The sequence below is a fragment of the Pseudophryne corroboree genome, chromosome 6 (assembly GCF_028390025.1).
Source record: "Pseudophryne corroboree isolate aPseCor3 chromosome 6, aPseCor3.hap2, whole genome shotgun sequence".
NCBI lineage: Eukaryota > Metazoa > Chordata > Amphibia > Anura > Myobatrachidae > Pseudophryne > Pseudophryne corroboree.
The window spans coordinates 334,431,452-334,452,482 of record NC_086449.1 but is presented as its reverse complement, the minus strand read 5'-3'; the positions used below and the strand labels follow the sequence as shown (position 1 = coordinate 334,452,482).

General features: G+C 48.7%; 1 protein-coding gene across 1 annotated transcript in view; it reads left to right on the top strand.

Annotated features, from left to right (window-relative positions):
- Window positions 1–2,627: 2,627 nt before the first annotated feature.
- Window positions 2,628–21,031, top strand: part of SNUPN (snurportin 1) — a 55,120-nt gene continuing 36,716 nt past the window's right edge. Inside the window, exons 1-2 of the mRNA XM_063926407.1 lie at window positions 2,628–2,828; window positions 18,832–18,990. Of these exons, the coding sequence (XP_063782477.1) occupies window positions 18,833–18,990 (158 nt within the window). The 5' untranslated portion in view covers window positions 2,628–2,828; window position 18,832. The remainder of the gene's footprint in view (window positions 2,829–18,831; window positions 18,991–21,031) is intronic.

Genomic DNA, 21,031 nt, shown 5'->3' with positions numbered 1-21,031 from the left:
CTGGATATCCAGAGGCGCATGCGATTGTTTCCCTTTGTGCGTAAGTTTTCTCCGCAATCATATTGTCTTTCTTGTTATTGTGAGCCATATCTCTCTCTCTCTCTCTTCTCTTTCTCTCTCGTTTCTCTTATATAGTTATTGTACTGTTATTGTATTTCATGTGTAGTTATCTTGTTAGGTAGTCTATGTTATATTGGTAGTGTATGACTTGTATTGTATTATTCTTTTGCAAGTATAAACATTCACATAAGGCGTTAGACCCTAAGATCAGTATCTGTATATTTTTTATATTTCTAAGTATTCTCAGAGCGTCGGAGACGCTCAAATAGCTTTTAAGTTAATAAGGTTACACTGTGTTGCATTTACACTCTATCACTACACCAAGGTTTACTGCATAATACACTATTTTATGGTATAGTTATAAAGGTTTAACATTGTGAGCGTCCGCGCCGCTGGTGATCTCCTCGTGGTCCCGAGCGTCCGCTACGCTATAGCAAATCATTACGTTAGTCGGCAGCCAATAGCGTGCCTGCCTGTGATCTCTTGGCCGTGAGCGAAACGTGACGCTTGAGCGTCTCGACTACGGCTAAGCGATTGTTACGCAACGTGCGTACCCTTACGGTATTCCATACGTTAATAGCGTACAGTGTTCTTAGACCTCTTAAAGGGTTTTAAGTATGATAAATATTTAGCTTTATCACTACGCTGTACCTCAGCAGTCACTTTTCTTGATAGAAGATCTGTCTTCTTCTACTCACCTGTCTTCTGACTTCTGGCTCTGTGAGGGGGGTAACGGCGTGCTGTGGGAGTGAGCATTGAGACACGGCTAATGTTCAGTACCCTTCAGGAGCTAATGGTGTCCTGTCAGCCAGAAGCAGAGCCATGAAACTCTTCAGGAAGTTGGTTCCTACTTCTGCTCCCTCAGCCTCACGAAGCAGGGAGACTGTTGCCAGCAGTTCTCCCTGAAAACAAAAAACCTAACATAAGTCTTTTCAGAGAAGCTCAGTAGAGCTCCCCTAGAGTGCATCCAGTCTGCCTGGGCACATTTCTAAAACTGAGGTCTGGAGGAGGGGCATAGAGGGAGGAGCCAGTTCACACCCATTGAAAAGTCTTAAGAGTGCCCATGGCTCCTGCGGAACCGTCTATACCCCATGGTCATGAAGTGGACCCCAGCATCCTCTAGGACGTATGAGGAAGGCTATTCAATGAAATAGCCTTTTTCCCTGGACATGATTTAGGGGTGTATTCAATTAAAGTTGGAACTTCCAAAAGGGTGGCAAGACGGCACTGTCTGCTGATAATTGGAACTTTCTGACACTTCAATATTCAATTGAAGTGCCGTTGTTCCGCCCTGTCGGAAATTCCGACAAGTCGAAAAACCCATGGATGAGCTGAATCTCCGCTCATGCATGTGTTTTCGACCCCGCCGCGGTGGAAAATGGGTCCGTTTTCGATCATTTTCAACTATAAGAGTGGGCGAAAATTAATGATCGAAAAGGGAGGGGGCCGTTTCCGCCCGCTATTGAATTCTGAAAAGTCGGATCCTCTCAGTCGAAGAGGATCCGACTTTAATAGAATACACTCCTTAAAGCGCAACGGAATATGCTGCACTATATAAGAAACTGTTAATAAATAAATAAATAAATAAAGAGGTTTTTACAAGGACTTTATCTCATAGCTCATTGAGCTACGAGGTTCAGTACAACTGCGGGGATTCACACGCAGGGTAATCCCCGCTAATTGGATTCCCTTGGTACTGCAACGAGCCACGAATACTCCCCAGTATATATTACATATAGCGATGATGTGTATTGAAATCGCCAAATATAATGCTTCACACAACACTGACTGACACATATCACTGTTTCGGGTACTATCCTTTATTAGTTTTTTTTTTTTGCACACATACTGTAGTGTTATCTGCTAAACAAGTGGTCCCACAGACTTTTACCATGTATTCTTATGTATATGTTATTTATGTATGCTTGAAGTGACTGCAGTGGATCAATGTTTCTCCACAAGAGGCGCCATTTTGTTATAGCCAATAAAGCAGAGGGTACTGCTAAACCAAAAATACTGTTGAAATTGAACAAAAAAAACCCTAAAAAAAACTACAAACCCCATAATGCTTTGCAAAATTTACTGAACAATGTGACATATATACTTAGCACAGGAGACCAGGTAGGCAGCAAGAAGAAGAATCTATCTGTTCATGTGTATGTGCGTAGAAGCCTTAGCGAGCTGATGTGTGTAAGGATGGATGAACGGGGCTCCCGGGCCACTCCAGACTCGAGAGAGTCGCCACCCGGCTGCTGTGCTGGTAGCGTCTAGTTTCTCTTCGTGCTAAGGACCTTTTCCATAATCCCCTGGGTCCATGTCACAATCTATTTGGAATAGTAAAGTGTGGCGAGCGACCTGCTGTGCTGCCCGTGACCCGTCCCTCTTGTGCTGCTGCTGCGCATGCTCCAGCCGCCAGCGTCGTCGGCATGGTAACACAACAGGCAACGCACAGGCCGCCGGGGACGGGACGCGCATGCGCAGAGCTATCTTCGTCTGCGTGACCATGACGTACTAAAAAGCTTCTTCAGTTCTACGCGTGAGTAGCTATTCGATGGCGTGAACCATCGATGGTACATTATAGCATTGTTTCTAACCATCGATTGTTCCTGCTAAAATACCCATCGATGGCAACCATCGATGGAGGATGTGTCGATGGCCGTCCCAACTATTAGCAGTCACATGACACTAAAGTAATTTCCGACCCGCCGCTTCCAGTTCCGCTTCAAGTTCAAGCGCTAGCTGTTGGCGCGGCACAGTGACGTCATCAGGTAAGCAGTTATCTTGTTGCCATGTGTGAGACAGAGGGATGCGTTGGTTTGATGGCTGAGTTTCATATATGTAGCTGGTAACGTGTGTGCATATCCCTTACACGCCCGGGTCAGCAACGCATGATCTTCGCATGTCAGCAAGGTCCTAGCCCAGTTTTCTCTTCTGCTCCATCAGCCAGCCTGATTTCCAGCTGCAGCAGTGTTACTGAGCCATTCCTGTTAGTATAGAGACAGCCAGGATTGTGAATTAGTTTTTTACCCCACAGTTACTGACTCCTCTACTATATCAATAAATATATCCACACCTATGGTAGCTGTATTATTTATTTAATGTGTCAGTGAAATATGTATAAAATTTGGCAGCATTGCGTTCATGGTACCCACCACACACACAGACCTACCACCTGTGCTTAGTAAATGTCAATAGTAGGTGTGGGGAAAAATTAGTTTGGAATTTGTGATTTGTGTACTTGCAAACTTCTTAGTTCTTGTATCTACAGCAGAGTGTCTAGGGTTCTCATTTATCTAATAAAAATCTTTTACAACAGCCATTTGTAACAATTTTGTAATCACAGGATTAGTGAGGACTAGGGGGGTCATTCAGACCTGATCGGTGGGCTGCTAAATTTGCTGTCCTGCGATCAGATAATCGCTGCCTCCAGGGGGAGTGTAAATTCGCTGTGCAAGTGTGCGATGCTATGTGTACGCCGAGCTGTGAAAATCTACTTTTGCGCAGCCCAGGACTTACTCCTCCAGTGCGATGAGAACAGGCTGATCGGGGCCAGAGCTGATGTCAGACACCCTCCCTGAAGACGGTTGGTAAAGCCTGCTTTTTTCCGGACACTCCCTGTAAACGCTCAATTGCCACCCACAAACAGCCTCCTCTTGTCAATCGCCTTGCGAATAAATTTTTCACACCATCCCGTCGCTGACCAGCAATGCCCATTGTTGTCCGATGCGCGTGTGTATTGCGGTGCATGTGCAATTAGGACCTGAACGTCCGCTACAGCAGCGATAAGATCTGAATCACCCCCTAGGTTCTTATTGCTATTTCACTCTGTGTGGTTATTATAGGGAATCATGGGGTGACTTCAGTAACCTGAACAATCTCTATGTTGGTTGGAGGTTTCTTGTTTTTGTTTGAAAATGCACCTCAAAATATCTTTGCATGTTTGTACATGTTCAGGCATATTGGTAGTTATTATATATAAATTTACATTTGTATGCAGGGCCGTTTCTAGCCAATTTGGCTCCCAGTGCGAGATTTAAAAATGCGCCCCCCCCCCCCCCCCCATTCACATAAGAAAAATGCGCCCCCCCCCCTTAGATATAAAGAGGAAATGCATGTGCGCGCACTCCCGGCCAGGGGTGTGGCTTTGTTAAGATGGGCGTGGCTTCATTTGATCTCATCATCACGGCCACCACAGGTTTAAAAAAAAAAAAAAAAAAAAGTCCTCATTTTACACATTACAGCGGGCATGCGACCCCATTTTACACAGCACGGTAGGCAAGTGTCCCCGTTTTACACATTCCGGCAGGCACGTGCCCCCATTTTACACATTGCGGCAGGCACGTGCCCCCATTTTACACATTACAAGAGGCACGTGCCCCCGTTTTACACATTGCGGCAGGCACGTGCCCCCATTTTACACATTGCGGCAGGCACGTGCCCCCATTTTACACGGTACAAGAGGCACGTGCCCCCGTTTTACACATTGCGGCAGGCACGTGCCCCCATTTTACACAGTACAAGAGGCACGTGCCCCCGTTTTACACATTGCGGCAGGCACGTGCCCCCATTTTACACATTGCGGCAGGCACGTGCCCCCATTTTACACATTGCGGCAGGCACGTGCCCCCATTTTACACATTGCGGCAGGCACGTGCCCCCATTTTACACATTGCGGCAGGCACGTGCCCCCATTTTACACAGTACGGCAGGCAAGTGTCCCCATTTTACACATTGCGGCAGGCACGTGCCCCCATTTTACACAGTACGGCAGGCACGTGCCCCCATTTCTCTGACGTCCTAGTGGATGCTGGGAACTCCGTAAGGACCATGGGGAATAGCGGCTCCGCAGGAGACTGGGCACAAAAGTTAAAGCTTTAGGACTACCTGGTGTGCACTGGCTCCTCCCCCTATGACCCTCCTCCAAGCCTCAGTTAGATTTTTGTGCCCGGCCGAGAAGGGTGCACACTAGGGGCTCTCCTGAGCTTCTTAGTGAAAGTTTAGTTTTAGGTTTTTTATTTTCAGTGAGACCTGCTGGCAACAGGCTCACTGCATCGAGGGACTAAGGGGAGAAGAAGCGAACTCACCTGCGTGCAGAGTGGATTGGGCTTCTTAGGCTACTGGACACCATTAGCTCCAGAGGGACCGAACACAGGCCCAGCCTCGGAGCTCGGTCCCAGAGCCAGAAGCGAGAAGAGGTCCGGAAAAATCGGCGGCAGAAGACATCAGTCTTCAACAAGGTAGCGCACAGCACTGCAGCTGTGCGCCATTGTTACTCAGGCACACTTCACACTCCGGTCACTGAGGGTGCAGGGCGCTAGGGGGGGGGCGCCCTGAGCAGCAATGTAAAACACCTTGGCTGGCATAAATACACCACATATAACCCCCAGGGCTATATGGATGTATTTTAACCCCTGCCAGAACTCACCAAAAAAGCGGGAGAAAAGGCCGCCGAGAAGGGGGCGGAGCCTATCTCCTCAGCACACGGGCGCCATTTTCCATCCTGGAAGGACGTCTCCCTGACTCTCCCCTGCAGTCCTGCACTACAGAAAAGGATAAAAAAGAGAGGGGGGGCACTAATTTGGCGCAGTTTTAATACTAACAGCAGCTATAAAGGGAAAAGCACATTTTATAGTGGTATTCCTGTGTGTGTGTATATATATATATATATATATATATATATATATATATATATAGCGCTCTGGTGTGTGCTGGCATACTCTCCCTCTGTCTCCCCAAAAGGCTAGTGGGGTCCTGTCCTCTATCAGAGCATTCCCTGTGTGTGTGCGGTGTGTCGGTACGATTGTGTCGACATGTTTGAGGAGGAAAATGAGATGGAGGCGGAGCAATTGCCTATTATACAGTTGTCACCCCCTAGGGAGTCGACACCTGAGTGGATGAACTTATGGAAGGAATTGCGTGACAGTGTCAGCTCTTTACGACAGACAGTTGACGACATGAGACAGCCGGCTACTCAGCTTGTGCCTGTCCAGGGGTCTCAAACGCCATCAGGGGCTTTAAAACGCCCGTTACCTCAAATGGCAGACACAGACACGGATACTGACTCCAGTGTCGATGATGAGGAGACTAACGTGACTTCCACTAGGGCCACACGTTACATGATTGAAGCAATGAAAAATGTATTGCATATCTCTGATAATACAAGTACCACTAAAAAGGGTATTATGTTTGGTGAGAAAAAACTGCCTGTAGTTTTTCCTGTATCCCAGGAATTAAATGAAGTGTGTGATGAGGCGTGGGTTTCCCCCGATAAAAAACTGATAATTCCTAAAAGGTTATTGGCATCGTACCCTTTCCCGCCAGAGGATAGGGCACGTTGGGAAACACCCCCTAGGGTGGATAAAGCGCTCACACGCTTGTCTAAACAGGTAGCACTACCCTCTCCTGATACGGCCGCCCTAAAGGAACCTGCCGATAGAAAGCTGGAGAATATCCTGAAATGTATATACTCTCACACGGGTGTTCTACTGCGACCAGCAATAGCCTCAGCCTGGATGTGCAGTGTGGGCCTGGCATGGTCGGATTCCCTGACTGAAAATATTGATACCCTAGATAGGGACAGTATATTACTGACTATAGAGCATTTGAAGGATGCATTTCTATATATGCGTGATGCACAGAGAGATATTTGCCGACTGGCATCAAGAGTTAGCGCGCTGTCCATTTCTGCAAGAAGAGGTTTATGGACGCGGCAGTGGTCAGGTGATGCGGATTCGAAAAGGCACATGGAAGTATTGCCTTATAAGGGGGAGGAGTTATTTGGGGTATGTCTATCAGACCTGGTAGCCACGGCAACTGCTGGAAAATCCACATTTTTACCCCAGGTAGCTTCTCAACCTAAGAAGACGCCGTATTATCAGGCGCAGTCCTTTCGGCCCCATAAGGGCAAGCGGGCAAAAGGCGCCTCATTTCTGCCCCGTGGCAGAGGGAGAGGAAAAAGGCTGCAACAAACAGCCAGTTCCCAGGAACAAAAGCCCTCTCCCGCCTCCGCAAAGTCCTCAGCATGACGCTGGGGCTTTACAAGCGGACTCAGGCACGGTGGGGGCCCGTCTCAAGAAGTTCAGTGCGCTGTGGGCCCACTCGCAAGTGGACCCCTGGATCCTACAGGTGGTATCTCAGGGGTACAAATTGGAATTCGAGACGTCTCCCCCTCGCCGTTTTCTAAAGTCTGCTTTACCGACGTCTCCCTCAGACAGGGAGGCAGTATTGGAAGCCATTCACAAGCTGTATTCCCAGCAGGTGATAATCAAGGTACCCCTCCTACAACAGGGAAAGGGATACTATTCCACACTATTTGTGGTACCGAAACCGGACGGCTCGGTGAGACCAATTTTAAACCTAAAATCCTTGAACACTTACATACAAAGGTTCAAATTCAAGATGGAGTCACTCAGAGCAGTGATTGCAAACCTGGAAGAAGGGGACTATATGGTGTCTCTGGACATCAAAGATGCTTACCTACATGTCCCAATTTACCCTTCTCACCAAGGGTACCTCAGGTTTGTGGTACAGAACTGTCACTATCAGTTTCAGACGCTGCCGTTTGGATTGTCCACGGCACCCCGGGTCTTTACCAAGGTAATGGCCGAAATGATGATACTCCTTCGAAGGAAGGGAGTTTTAGTTATCCCTTACTTGGACGATCTCCTGATAAGGGCAAGATCCAGGGAACAGTTGGAAGTCGGAGTAGCACTATCTCAGATAGTGCTGCACCAGCACGGTTGGATTCTCAACATTCCAAAATCACAGCTGATCCCGACGACACGAATTCTATTCCTAGGGATGATCCTGGACACAGTCCAGAAAAAGGTGTTTCTCCCGGAGGAGAAAGCCAGGGAGTTATCCGAACTAGTCAGAAATCTCCTAAAACCAGGCCAAGTCTCAGTGCATCAATGCACAAGTGTCCTGGGAAAGATGGTGGCTTCTTACGAAGCAATCCCATTCGGCAGATTCCACGCAAGAACCTTCCAGTGGGATCTGCTAGACAAATGGTCCGGGTCGCATCTTCAGATGCATCAGCGGATAATCTTGTCACCAAGGACAAGGGTGTCTCTCCTGTGGTGGTTGCAGAGTGCTCATCTTCTAGAGGGCCGCAGATTCGGCATTCAGGACTCGGTCCTGGTGACCACGGATGCCAGCCTGAGAGGCTGGGGAGCAGTCACACAGGGAAGAAATTTCCAGGGCTTGTGGTCAAGCCTGGAGACATTACTTCACATAAATATCCTGGAGCTAAGGGCCATCTACAATGCTCTAAGCCTAGCAAGACCTCTGCTTCAAGGTCAGCCGGTGCTGATCCAGTCAGACAACATCACGGCAGTCGCCCACGTAAACAGACAGGGCGGCACAAGAAGCAGGAGGGCGATGACAGAAGTTGCAAGGATTCTTCGCTGGGCGGAAAATCACGTGATAGCACTGTCAGCAGTGTTCATTCCGGGAGTGGACAACTGGGAAGCAGACTTCCTCAGCAGACACGACCTCCACCCGGGGGAGTGGGGACTTCACCCAGAAGTCTTCCACATAATTGTGACCCGTTGGGAAAAACCAAAGGTGGACATGATGGCGTCCCGCCTCAACAAAAAACTAGACAGGTATTGCGCCAGGTCAAGGGACCCTCAGGCAATAGCTGTGGATGCTCTGGTAACACCGTGGGTGTACCAGTCAGTGTATGTGTTCCCTCCTCTGCCTCTCATACCCAAGGTACTGAGAATCATCAGAGGGAGAGGAGTAAGGACTATACTCGTGGCTCCGGATTGGCCAAGAAGGACTTGGTACCCGGAACTTCAAGAGATGCTCACAGAGGACCCGTGGCCTCTACCTCTAAGAAAGGACCTGCTCCAGCAGGGACCCTGTCTGTTCCAAGACTTACCGCGGCTGCGTTTGACGGCATGGCGGTTGAACGCCGGATCCTGAAGGAAAAAGGCATTCCGGATGAAGTCATCCCTACCCTGATCAAAGCCAGGAAGGATGTAACTGTACAGCATTATCACCGTATTTGGCGTAAATATGTTGCGTGGTGCGAGGCCAGGAAGGCCCCTACAGAGGAATTTCAACTGGGTCGTTTCCTGCATTTCCTGCAAACAGGACTGTCTATGGGCCTAAAATTAGGGTCCATTAAGGTTCAAATTTCGGCCCTGTCGATTTTTCTTCCAGAAAGAACTGGCTTCAGTTCCTGAAGTTCAGACGTTTGTCAAGGGGGTACTGCATATACAGCCTCCTTTTGTGCCTCCAGTGGCACCTTGGGATCTCAATGTAGTTTTGGGATTCCTAAACTCACATTGGTTTGAACCACTCTCCACTGTGGACTTAAAATATCTCACTTGGAAAGTGGTAATGCTGTTAGCCCTGGCTTCAGCCAGGCGTGTCTCAGAATTGGCGGCTTTATCCTATAAAAGCCCTTACCTAATTTTTCATACGGACAGGGCAGAATTGAGGACTCGTCCTCAATTTCTCCCTAAGGTGCTTTCAGCGTTTCATTTGATCCAGCCTATTGTGGTACCTGCGGCTACTAGGGACTTGGAGGATTCCAAGTTGCTGGACGTAGTCAGGGCCCTGAAAATATATGTTTCCAGGACGGCTGGAGTCAGAAAATCTGACTCGCTGTTTATCCTGTATGCACCCAACAAGCTGGGTGCTCCTGCTTCTAAGCAGACTATTGCTCGTTGGATTTGTAGTACAATTCAGCTTGCACATTCTGTGGCAGGCCTGCCACAGCCAAAATCTGTAAAAGCCCATTCCACAAGGAAGGTGGGCTCATCTTGGGCGGCTGCCCGAGGGGTCTCGGCTTTACAACTTTGCCGAGCAGCTACTTGGTCAGGGGCAAACACGTTTGCTAAATTCTACAAATTTGATACCCTGGCTGAGAAGGACCTTGAGTTCTCTCATTCGGTGCTGCAGAGTCATCCGCACTCTCCCGCCCGTTTGGGAGCTTTGGTATAATCCCCATGGTCCTTACGGAGTTCCCAGCATCCACTAGGACGTCAGAGAAAATAAGAATTTACTTACCGATAATTCTATTTCTCGTAGTCCGTAGTGGATGCTGGGCGCCCATCCCAAGTGCGGATTGTCTGCAATACTTGTACATAGTTATTGTTACAAAAAAATCGGGTTATTATTGTTGTGAGCCATCTTTTCAGAGGCTCCTCTGTTATCATGCTGTTAACTGGGTTCAGATCACAGGTTGTACGGTGTGATTGGTGTGGCTGGTATGAGTCTTACCCGGGATTCAAAATCCTTCCTTATTGTGTACGCTCGTCCGGGCACAGTATCCTAACTGAGGCTTGGAGGAGGGTCATAGGGGGAGGAGCCAGTGCACACCAGGTAGTCCTAAAGCTTTTACTTTTGTGCCCAGTCTCCTGCGGAGCTGCTATTCCCCATGGTCCTTACGGATTCCCCAGCATCCACTACGGACTACGAGAAATAGAATTATCGGTAAGTAAATTCTTATTTTTTACACATTGCGGCAGGAAAGTGTCCACATTTTACATATTGCGGCAGGCACGTGCCCCCATTTTACACATTCCGGCAGGCACGTGTCCCCATTTTACACATTCCGGCAGGCACGTGTCCCCATTTTACACATTCCGGCAGGCACGTGTCCCCATTTTACACATTCCGGCAGGCACGTGTCCCCATTTTACACATTCCGGCAGGCAGGAGTCCCCATTTTACACATTAAGGCAGGCAAGTGTCCCCATTTTACACATTCCGGCAGACTGCGTCCCCATTTTACATATTACGGCAGACAGGTGTCCCCATTTTTCACAGTACGGCAGGTGGTGGTGATGGTGGGGGGGAGAGCGGTAGAGGGGCTGACTTACATTTGAAGCGGCTCTTCAGCCGCCTCTCCCTCGTCTGCGCGGCGCCGGCCGGCTTGGCTCCCCCTTCTCCCTCCTCCCGAGTGCCCAGTTCGGGGGGCGGGGTTTCGCGGAATAACGCAATTGCGTTGTGACGTCATTCCGCGAAACCCCGCCCCCCGAGCTGGGCACTCTGGAGGAGAGGGGTGTGGGGATTCAAAGTGCTCAAGAAGTGCCGCAGCGGGCGGCCCGTGCGGTTGCACGGCTCACCCGCCGCAAGAAACGGCACTGTGTGTATGGTGTAACAAACTCACCACTGTTATTATATGGATATCAGGAGTCACTGAGGAGCTCTGTGTCTATAAAAGCACAAGGCTGTTCAGAAATCCAAGGTGACCTCTCGTATATCTAACAATTTACAGTGCAGGGAGCAGGATTCCATATATTTAGGCATACTATGCTTCCCCTCTAAAGAAGGACACCTATGGATAATACAGGTTCTATGGCGCATTAAACCAAGTGAAATGCAGGCTTGAAGGCAGCCGGCCACAGGACCTGTGTATTTCATGAGTGTCCCAGTTTAAATGGATAGTATGGTAAGCCTACTAATAATGCACAAGTTTCTCTAATGAAAACTGAGGTGATGACATCAGAAATTATATTTTATACATTTATTATTTATACTCTTGACCTTTGTGGCACTAGTTTACCTCATATCTTTCTCTAGCATCCACTAGGGGAAACTGGAGGCTGAGTACACTGGGGAGAGACGGGTTGGCTATCAGGAGCTGGCACTTTAAATTAATTGAAAAGTATGCAGACTGACTCCTCCCCCTTTATCCCCCAGGAACTCCAGTTTCTTTAATGTGCCGAGGAAGCCAGTCACATACTGCTGCCGCTCCAGCACTTTCAGAAGAATTACCTCAGGAGAGGCCCTTCGTCGCCTCTTCAAAGGTGGGGTCTGGGTCCTTTTGCCGCCAGATAAGAGAAGTCAGGAGTGATCTGTCAGAGCTTACTGAAAAAGCTTCTGCCATACTCCAGTCTGCCCGCTGCGCACCTGAGGTCCTTAGTACGGTAAGCGCGGCAACGCTGACTTCCCCTCTTCTTGGTCCCGCACACGGGCTGCGGTAGCGGCATTAGCCTTTACTGGGCGAGTGGTAGCTGCTACGCTTAAGGCTCTCAGCGCATCAGTAGAGCAGTCGCGGCAAAGCACGGCTCAGTTAGCAGCCGCAGAGGAGCGCGCTGATAGGGAGAGGGGAGAACTACACAGCGCTTCACGCTGATAGCTGCGGCTATAGAGCATCCTACAGGCTTTTACTTAGCCTCTGGTACCTGACCACGCTTCTAATGGTGCTGAGTGGGTACATGGCGGCTGGAAGAAGTGGGGTGTGTAACAGCTCCTGCATACAACGCACTGTTTCTCACTGCTTATATTTCAGTAGGAGACCCTCTGCTCTCCCCCGGATATCTTCAACTGACTGGAGGTTGAAGTTCACTGGGAAGATTGTTGGCATAGTGGGGATCTAAATTCTGTATTAACAAAGGGAAGAGCATTAGTTGCTCAGTGTGCTTTCGCCTCTTCCTCTATTGCCCTCCTTTAACCCTTGTTGTGTGACTGAGTGCGTGTGTGACCAGTTCACCCCTGGACCTGGACCACAATGTCTGGCAAGGGTACAGCGCAAAAAACTTTGCAAAAGTTTTTTGCATGCGTCAAAGGTAACAAAAAAGTTGCCTCAGGCATCTGATGGCTCCACTGTATGTTCTGCATGCGCGCAGGATGACGGGGTACAAGCCACTACATCTGCGGAGGGTTCAAACCCACCTTGGGCATTGACTCTGGCTCAGGTTATGTCGGATCTTAGATCCGAATTGGCGGCCTCCCGCAGAGATCGGGAGTCTGCCAGAGATCGTGATGATTCTTCTTTACCCTCTTCTCTCCCTATAGAACCGGCCTGGGCAGCGGACGTGGCCAAGTCTATGGAAGCCTTGGTCAGACGGATGGATTCCTCCACTAGACAAGCAGCACCTGAGTGTTCTAAGAAGAAAAGGACTCTTCCGGCAATTTTGCAATCAGATGAAGAATGTAGACTAAGAGAAGGGAATGAGGAAGAAGAAGGAGAGATTGAGGACGGGTCGGACGGTGACGGGTCGGACGGTGAGGAGTCTACCTCACGAGATGACACACTTGGAATAGGAGCCCTTATAAGGGCGATTCGTTAGGTATTAAATATTACGGACACTGTAACTCCAGAATCTCCTGATTCTTCCCTATTTGGAAAGCGCCAGTCCGTAGTGACTTTTCCCTTCTCAGCAAAGCTGGATGAACTTTTATATGAAGCGTGGAAGCTCCCAGATAAAAGTTTCCAGGTTCCGAAACTGTTCCTCTCATCATACCCTTTTCCGGCCTCTATGATGGAAAAATGGGAAGAACCTACCCAGGTGGACTCGTCACTCTCCAGATTGTCCAAGAAGACTGCCTTGCCGGTTCCAGGGGCGACAGCCTTAAAAGATCCATCGGACCGTATATATACAGCGGCTGGCGCCTTGCTTCGACCTGCCTTAGTCGGTTCGTGGGTAAACAAGGCGGGAGAATATTGGGCTACCAAGTTGGTCACGGACTTGGAAGCAGGGGGTTCCGATTGATGACTTAATAGTCTTAGCGGAACATGTTAAAGAATCCGCGGGCTATTTGGGGGAGGCCTGACGGGGATATTGGTCAGGTGGGGGCTCAGATCCCAGCATCCGCGGTTGCAGCTTGCCGGGCTCTTTGGTTGCATTCCTGGCAGGCAGATAATGGAATCAAAGCGAATGGCTGAAGCTTTACCGTTTATGGGTCAGATTCTCTTCAGAAAAGAGCTGGGCCAGTTAATATCTTAAGCAACAGGAGGGAAGTCCACCTTCCTACTGTCTATTGCCCCACCACCTAAGAGAACTTATTCGGGTTCTTCCTTTCGCTTCTTTCGGGCTTCCAATTCCTTTCGACCAAGATCCAGGACTTCAGTAGGACAAACCAGAGGCGGAAGAGTCCGCAGTCGACAACGGGTTACCACCCGTCGCCAAGAGCCTAAGCCCGCTGTGAAAACAGTGGCATGATGGGCTTCCATCACACGTGGGGTCTCCCATGGTGGGAGCGCGTCTCTGGAATTCCTGGAGACGTGGGTCCATACGTCCACGGATGGGTGGGTTCATTCACTAGTGTCTAGAGGTTACAAAATTGATTTCGAAGTTTCACCTCCAAAAAAGGTCTTTACCACCGGCCTTCCAATATCGGAAGAAAGACAAATGGCTCTTCAGGGGGCATTTCGGTCCCTCCTGGACTCGGCAGTATTAATGCCGGTCCCAGGCCCACAACGGACTAAAGGGTTTTATTCAAACCTGTTTGTTGTTCCAAAGCCGGATGGCTCGGTGAGACCCATTCTGAATTTGAAATCGTCTAATCAATATCTAACATATTACCGATTCAAGATGGAGTCCATCAGTTCAGTAATTGCGGGTCTGGAGCCAGAAGAGTTCATGTTATCCCTGGACATAAAGGATGCGTACCTACACATCCCCATTTGGGAACCACATCAGGAGAACTTGAGATTCGCAATACTATAAGACCATTATCCATTCAGAGCACTTCCGTTTGGCCTGTCTTTGGCTCCAAGAGTGTTCATGGCAGTCATGGTGGCGCACCTTCGATTACAGGCTGTAACGCTGGAGCCATACCTAGACGACCTCCTCAAGGCGCCGTCGATGGACATTCTCCAAAACCATGCCTTGATCACCCACGAGTTTCTCCTAGCGCATGGATGGATACTCAATTTCAAGAAGTCCAATCTTCTGCCGTCTCAGCCCATCCAATTTCTGGGTCTGGTTATGGATACAACCTTGCAAAAGGTATTCCTGCTGGTAGACAAAGCTCAGAGTATCCGGCTGTTGGTTCAGAGGGTCCTCAGACCAAAGAAGGTGTTGTTGCAACTGTGTCTCCGTATCTTGGGGAAAATGGTAGCAGCATACGAGACGTTACAATTTTTGGTCAGTTTAATTCTCGCCTCTTCCAACTAGACCTTTTAACACAATGGTCGGGGTCACATCTCCATCTTCACGGGACTGTGAAATGGTCTCCAAACACTCGAGTGTCTCTTCTCTCGTTGCTTCATCTTCACAACCTTACGGCCGGGAGAAGTTTCAGCGTATAGGATTGGATCTTAGTCACAACCGATGCCAGCCTCAGGGGTTGGGGAGGAGTGATCCTGGAGAATCATTTCCAAGGCAGATGGTCGAGTCAGGAACAGTCACTGCCAATAAATGTATTGGAACTGAGAGCGATCTTCAACATGTTGCAAGAAGCGGTTCACCTACTCCAATCAAAGGTGGTTCGGGTGCAATCGGACAACGCGACCGCAGTCGCATGGCCATGCGAGAAGTGGCTCGAATTCTACGGTGGGCCAAACTTCACGACGTCATTCTATCGGCTGTCTTCGTTCCAGGAGTAGACAACTGGGAAGCCGATTATCTCAGTCGTCAGGACCTTCACCCGGGCGAGTGGGCCCTTCATCCTCAGGTATTTCAACAACTGATTCGGCGCTGGGGTCGTCCACAGGTGGACCTCATGGCATCCCGTTTGAATCATCAACTGCCACGCTACATGTCCAGAACTCTAGATCCAAGTGCAGAAGCAGTGGATGCTCTCACGGCTCCTTGGCCGTACGATCTGGGTTACCTCTTTGTGCTGTTTCCTATTCTACCTCTGGTACTCAAACGGATCAATAGAGAGTTGACCTGGGTAATCCTGGTGGCCCCAGATTGTCCTCAGAGAGCTTGGTACTGTGACATCCTCCTACTTCTTGCAGATGACCCATGGCCACTGCCTCTTCGTCCGGACTTGTTGCAACAAGGACCGTTGCTTCACCCCTATTTAACGCAGCTGCGTTTAATAGGGTGGCTCTTGAGGCCTCCATCCTAAAACGTAAGGGTATTCCACCTTCGGTGATTCCCACCATGCTAAGGACACGTAAACCTGTCATAGCAGACCATTGCCATCGCATATGGCGAGCCTATATGTCTTGGTGTGCAGATAGAGATGTGGACACTCGCTCTTTCCGCCTTTCCCGTCTTTTGTTGTTTTTACAATCTGTCTTGGATGGGGGTCTACGCCTGGGATCCCTCAAGGTTCAGATTTCAGCCTTGTCGGTATTATTCCAGTGTAAACTGTCCCTCTTGCCGGAGGTGCAGACTTTTTTGCAGGGCGTGCTGCGGCTGCAGGCATTTGTCCCGCCTACTGCGCCATGGGACCTCCATTTAGTCCTTCTCTTCTTGCAGTCCTCGGTCTTTGAACCGTTGGAAGAGGTGGATCTTAAGTTCCTTACCTGGAAGACTGTTCTCCCTTTTAACCTTGGCTTCGGTTCCTATGGTTTCTAATTTAAGTGCCTTATCGTGCAGACCGCCTGACCTGATCTTCCATGAAGATCGTGCAGAATTTAGGACACACCCCGGATTTCTCCCAAAAGTCGTTTCCGCTTTTCATATCAACCAGCCCATCGTGGTTCCTGAGTTCAAGGAGGATTCAGGGGATTCGTCTCCTTTAGATGTTGTTAGGTCACTTCGCATATATGTGGAACGTACTTCACCCTTACGAATATCGGATGCCTTGTTTGTTCTGTATGATACTGTCAAGCGTGGTTGGCCTGCTTCAAAACAGACCTAAGCAAGATGGATTAAATTGGCCATTCGACAGGCTTACCTGTTTAATTCTAGATGGTCTCCTGCAGTTATTTCAGCGCACTTCACTCGGTCGGTGGGTCCGTCGTGGGATGCAAGCCGTGGGGCCTCTCTGTCTCCGCTTTGTTGTGCGGCTACCTGATCCATGGCTCATACAATTGTTCGGTTTTACAAATTTGATACATTTGCTGCCTCTGCCTCGAGGTTTGGTCGGCTTGTGTTACAGATTCCCCAATGCTCTCCCACCCCCAGGGACAGCTTTGGTACGTCCCCAGTGTACTCCGCCTCCAGTGTCCCCTAGTGGATGCTAGAGAAAATGTGATTTTGGTACTTACCGATAAATCCCTTTCTCGAAATCCATAGGGGACACTGGATGCCCACTCAGCACTGTTTCCTGCCTGCGTTGTGGTTCAGGTTAATGGATGGTTTGTTTGTTGTTCGTTTGGTATATGGGGGTCATTCTGACCTGATAGCTCGCTACAGTTCATCGCAGCGTTCAGGTCAGAACTGCGCCGGAGCATGGCTGACAGTCGATGGCTGTCATTGTCTAGCGATCGCCTCTGCCTGATTGACAGGCAGTCGCTGGGCGGGAGGGGTGGCATGGTGGCGTTTGACCGCTGTTTTGTGGGCACGGTCCGGCCAACGCATGCGTGGACAGACCGTGCGGGGGGCGGGCCACAGCGGTTGCGCGACATCACACGCGTCCGCTGCAGCCCGGGCAGCAACGAGTAACTCCCGGCCAGCCACAGGTGCTGCGCTGGCTTGGAGTTACTCTTCAAGTACAAAAGCATCGCCGCTGTGTGATGCTTTGTACTTGTGCGGGCGGGGGGCCGTCCTGACATGCGGGGCGGACTAGCCCTGTGATGGGCATACCCCCGCATGTCAGTGTAAGTGATCATAGCTGTGCTAAATTTAGCACAGCTACGGACAGGTCGGAATGACCCCCTATGTTCCTCTCTGTTGCGTCTCCCTCGGCTCCGGTTTTGAAACTGGGGATAGAGGGGGAGGAGTCTGCATACTCTTCAATTAATTTAAAGTGCCAGCTCCTGATAGCCAACCCGTCTATCCCCCAGTGAACTCAGCATCCAGTGTCCCCTATGGATTTCGAGAAAGGGACTTATCGGTAAGTACCAAAATCTAATTTTCTGGATACTCCTTCAGTGTTTACTTTCAGAAAACTTCCCACCTCCGAAACTTATCCTATGGTGTTTCCAATAAATGAACAATTTACTATGCCTGGCAAAAGTCTCTCTTTATAGGAATGATTTCATCTATGAAAGATTTAAACTATGAGCAATTTCATTTTGTTCATGCGTACACACTGAACGATAATGACTATCAACATGAATGATCTAGGCAAAATTGAGCCGCATGTACAGACTAATGAAGACCACATTAAAAGAACAGCGGGTGTGTGCATCGTTCAAGCGTACACACTGGACGATATGAACAATAGATCATTATCGTTCATATCGTACATTCATATTGCCCAGTGTGTATGGGGTTTTAGGGGCGTATTTATTATTTGCGAACACCCTCGAAAATAAAGTTTCGGAAGCACAATTTGCATAAGTAAGGAGTCTTTATCTGCCTGAATGTACCAGTAGTGAGTCGCTGGGATGTTTTATGTAATGCGATCACATTACTTCCTGCTTTACCCCATCAGCTGCTTTACTGCTCATGCACCAATGGAGCCATTGGGGAGAGATCCTTCAGATCCCTCTCCTGAAAAACTTGCGAAGAGTAGACCATAGACTGCTATACGCTAACACTAACTGAAGATGGTGTTAGCGTCTGGAACTTGGTAAATCCAGCAGCCCCCATATAAACCTATGGGGGGCTGTGGCTGCTGTTGGAAATGGAAGGATAACAGCTGTGGTCCCTCCTTGTTACATATCCTGAGAATACATAATATTTGAGGCTACTCGCAAATATACTTGAATAGGCCCCTAAACCATCAGTCTTCCAAATGCGGTCTTAAAACACACCTTTTCATGAGAGACCAATATTTACCAAACTCAGTTCTCAAGGGATCGTGACAGTCTGTATTAAGAATATGCATGCACATTTAACTTTATTAGTACACTGGACATTTTGATTTAACCATCTATGCTTACACATGGATATCCTTAAAACTTGGTTTGTTCGTATGCCTCACGGGCCGAGTTTGGGAAACAGTGCTTTGCTTACCAGTGTCTCATCTACAACCCTCTGTCTTACATGTACTACTTCGGTTTCTATTTGTGTGCCTTAGAATGGATTCCCTTACAGAATCCCTGGCTGGAAGTTTTTCTGTGTCGTCACATCTAAACAGTCCTTCTGCTCCCCACCCAAGATTGTCTCAGTACAAGGGCAAATACAGTTCTCTGGAGCAGAGCGAGCGCAGAAGGAAACTGCTGGAACTGCAAAAAGCGTAAGTGATGAAATATTGTTGCCTGTTGTGGCACATTCAATATGGATTCCTGTACTGCAGGTTTTTCAGTTATGGGGTCAATCATTCACTTACATTGTACATCATCTTTCTGACAAATTCTATACCCCCTTGATGAACATTTTATTTTTTATTCATCTTGATAGCAATTCCAGCTATTTTTTAAAAGCGTGCAGATACTCCACACAGCTCAGCTGATTCTATTAAATGATTTGAATGGTCTGTGGATTCATGTTTTTGCTGTTCTCCTGCATCTGTAATACAATGTGAAGGATATAAAAAGTACACCCCCTTTTGATTGTGTGTCTTCATATAAAGATATAATTACACATTTTGTTTTCAACAACTCTTAAAATTAAATAAAACAAATCTGAGGTGACAAATAATAAGAATTTACTTACCGATAATTCTATTTCTCGGAGTCCGTAGTGGATGCTGGGGTTCCTGAAAGGACCATGGGGAATAGCGGCTCCGCAGGAGACAGGGCACAAAAGTAAAGCTTTCCGATCAGGTGGTGTGCACTGGCTCCTCCCCCTATGACCCTCCTCCAAGCCAGTTAGGTACTGTGCCCGGACGAGCGTACACAATAAGGGAGGAATTTTGAATCCCGGGTAAGACTCATACCAGCCACACCAATCACACCGTACAACTTGTGATCTAAACCCAGTTAACAGTATGATAACAGCGGAGCCTCTGAAAAGATGGCTCACAACAATAATAACCCGATTTTTGTAACCATGTACAAGTATTGCAGATAATCCGCACTTGGGATGGGCGCCCAGCATCCACTACGGACTCCGAGAAATAGAATTATCGGTAAGTAAATTCTTATTTTCTCTATCGTCCTAGTGGATGCTGGGGTTCCTGAAAGGACCATGGGGATTATACCAAAGCTCCCAAACGGGCGGGAGAGTGCGGATGACTCTGCAGCACCGAATGAGAGAACTCCAGGTCCTCCTTAGCCAGGGTATCAAATTTGTAGAATTTAGCAAACGTGTTTGCCCCTGACCAAGTAGCTGCTCGGCAAAGTTGTAAAGCCGAGACCCCTCGGGCAGCCGCCCAAGATGAGCCCACCTTCCTTGTGGAATGGGCATTTACATATTTTGGCTGTGGCAGGCCTGCCACAGAATGTGCAAGCTGAATTGTATTACACATCCAACTAGCAATAGTCTGCTTAGAAGCAAGAGCACCCAGTTTGTTGGGTGCATACAGGATAACAGCAAGTCAGTTTTCCTGACTCCAGCCGTCCTGGAACATATTTTCAGGGCCCTGACAACATCTAGCAACTTGGAGTCCTCCAAGTCCCTAGTAGGTGCAAGGCACCACAATAAGCTGGTTCAGGTAAAACACTGACACCACCTTAGGGAGAGAACTGGGGACGAGTCCGCAGCTCTGCCCTGTCCGAATGGACAAACAGATATGGGCTTTTTTGAGAAAAAACCACCAATTTGACACTCGCCTGGTCCAGGCCAGGGCCAAGAGCATGGTCACTTTTCCTGTGAGATGCTTCAAATCCACAGATTTGACTGGTTTTAAACCAATGTGATTTGAGGAATCCCAGAACTACGTTGAGATCCCACAGTGCCACTGGAGGCACAAAAGGGGGTTGTATATGCAATACTCCCTTGACAACTTCTGGACTTCAGGAACTGAAGCCAATTCTTTCTGGAAGAAAATCGACAGGGCCGAAATTTGAACCTTAATGGACCCCAATTTGAGGCCCATAGACACTCCTGTTTGCAGGAAATGCAGGAAACGACCGAGTTGAAATTTCTTTGTGGGGCCTTCCTGGCCTCACACCACGCAACATATTTTCGCCACATGTGGTGATAATGTTGTGCGGTCACCTCCTTTCTGGCTTTGACCAGGGTAGGAATGACCTCTTCCGGAATGCCTTTTTCCCTTAGGATCCGGCTTTCCACCGCCATGCCGACAAACGCAGCTGCGGTAAGTCTTGGAACAGACATGGTACTTGCTGAAGCAAGTCCCTTCTTAGCGGCAGAGGCCATAAGACCTCTGTAAG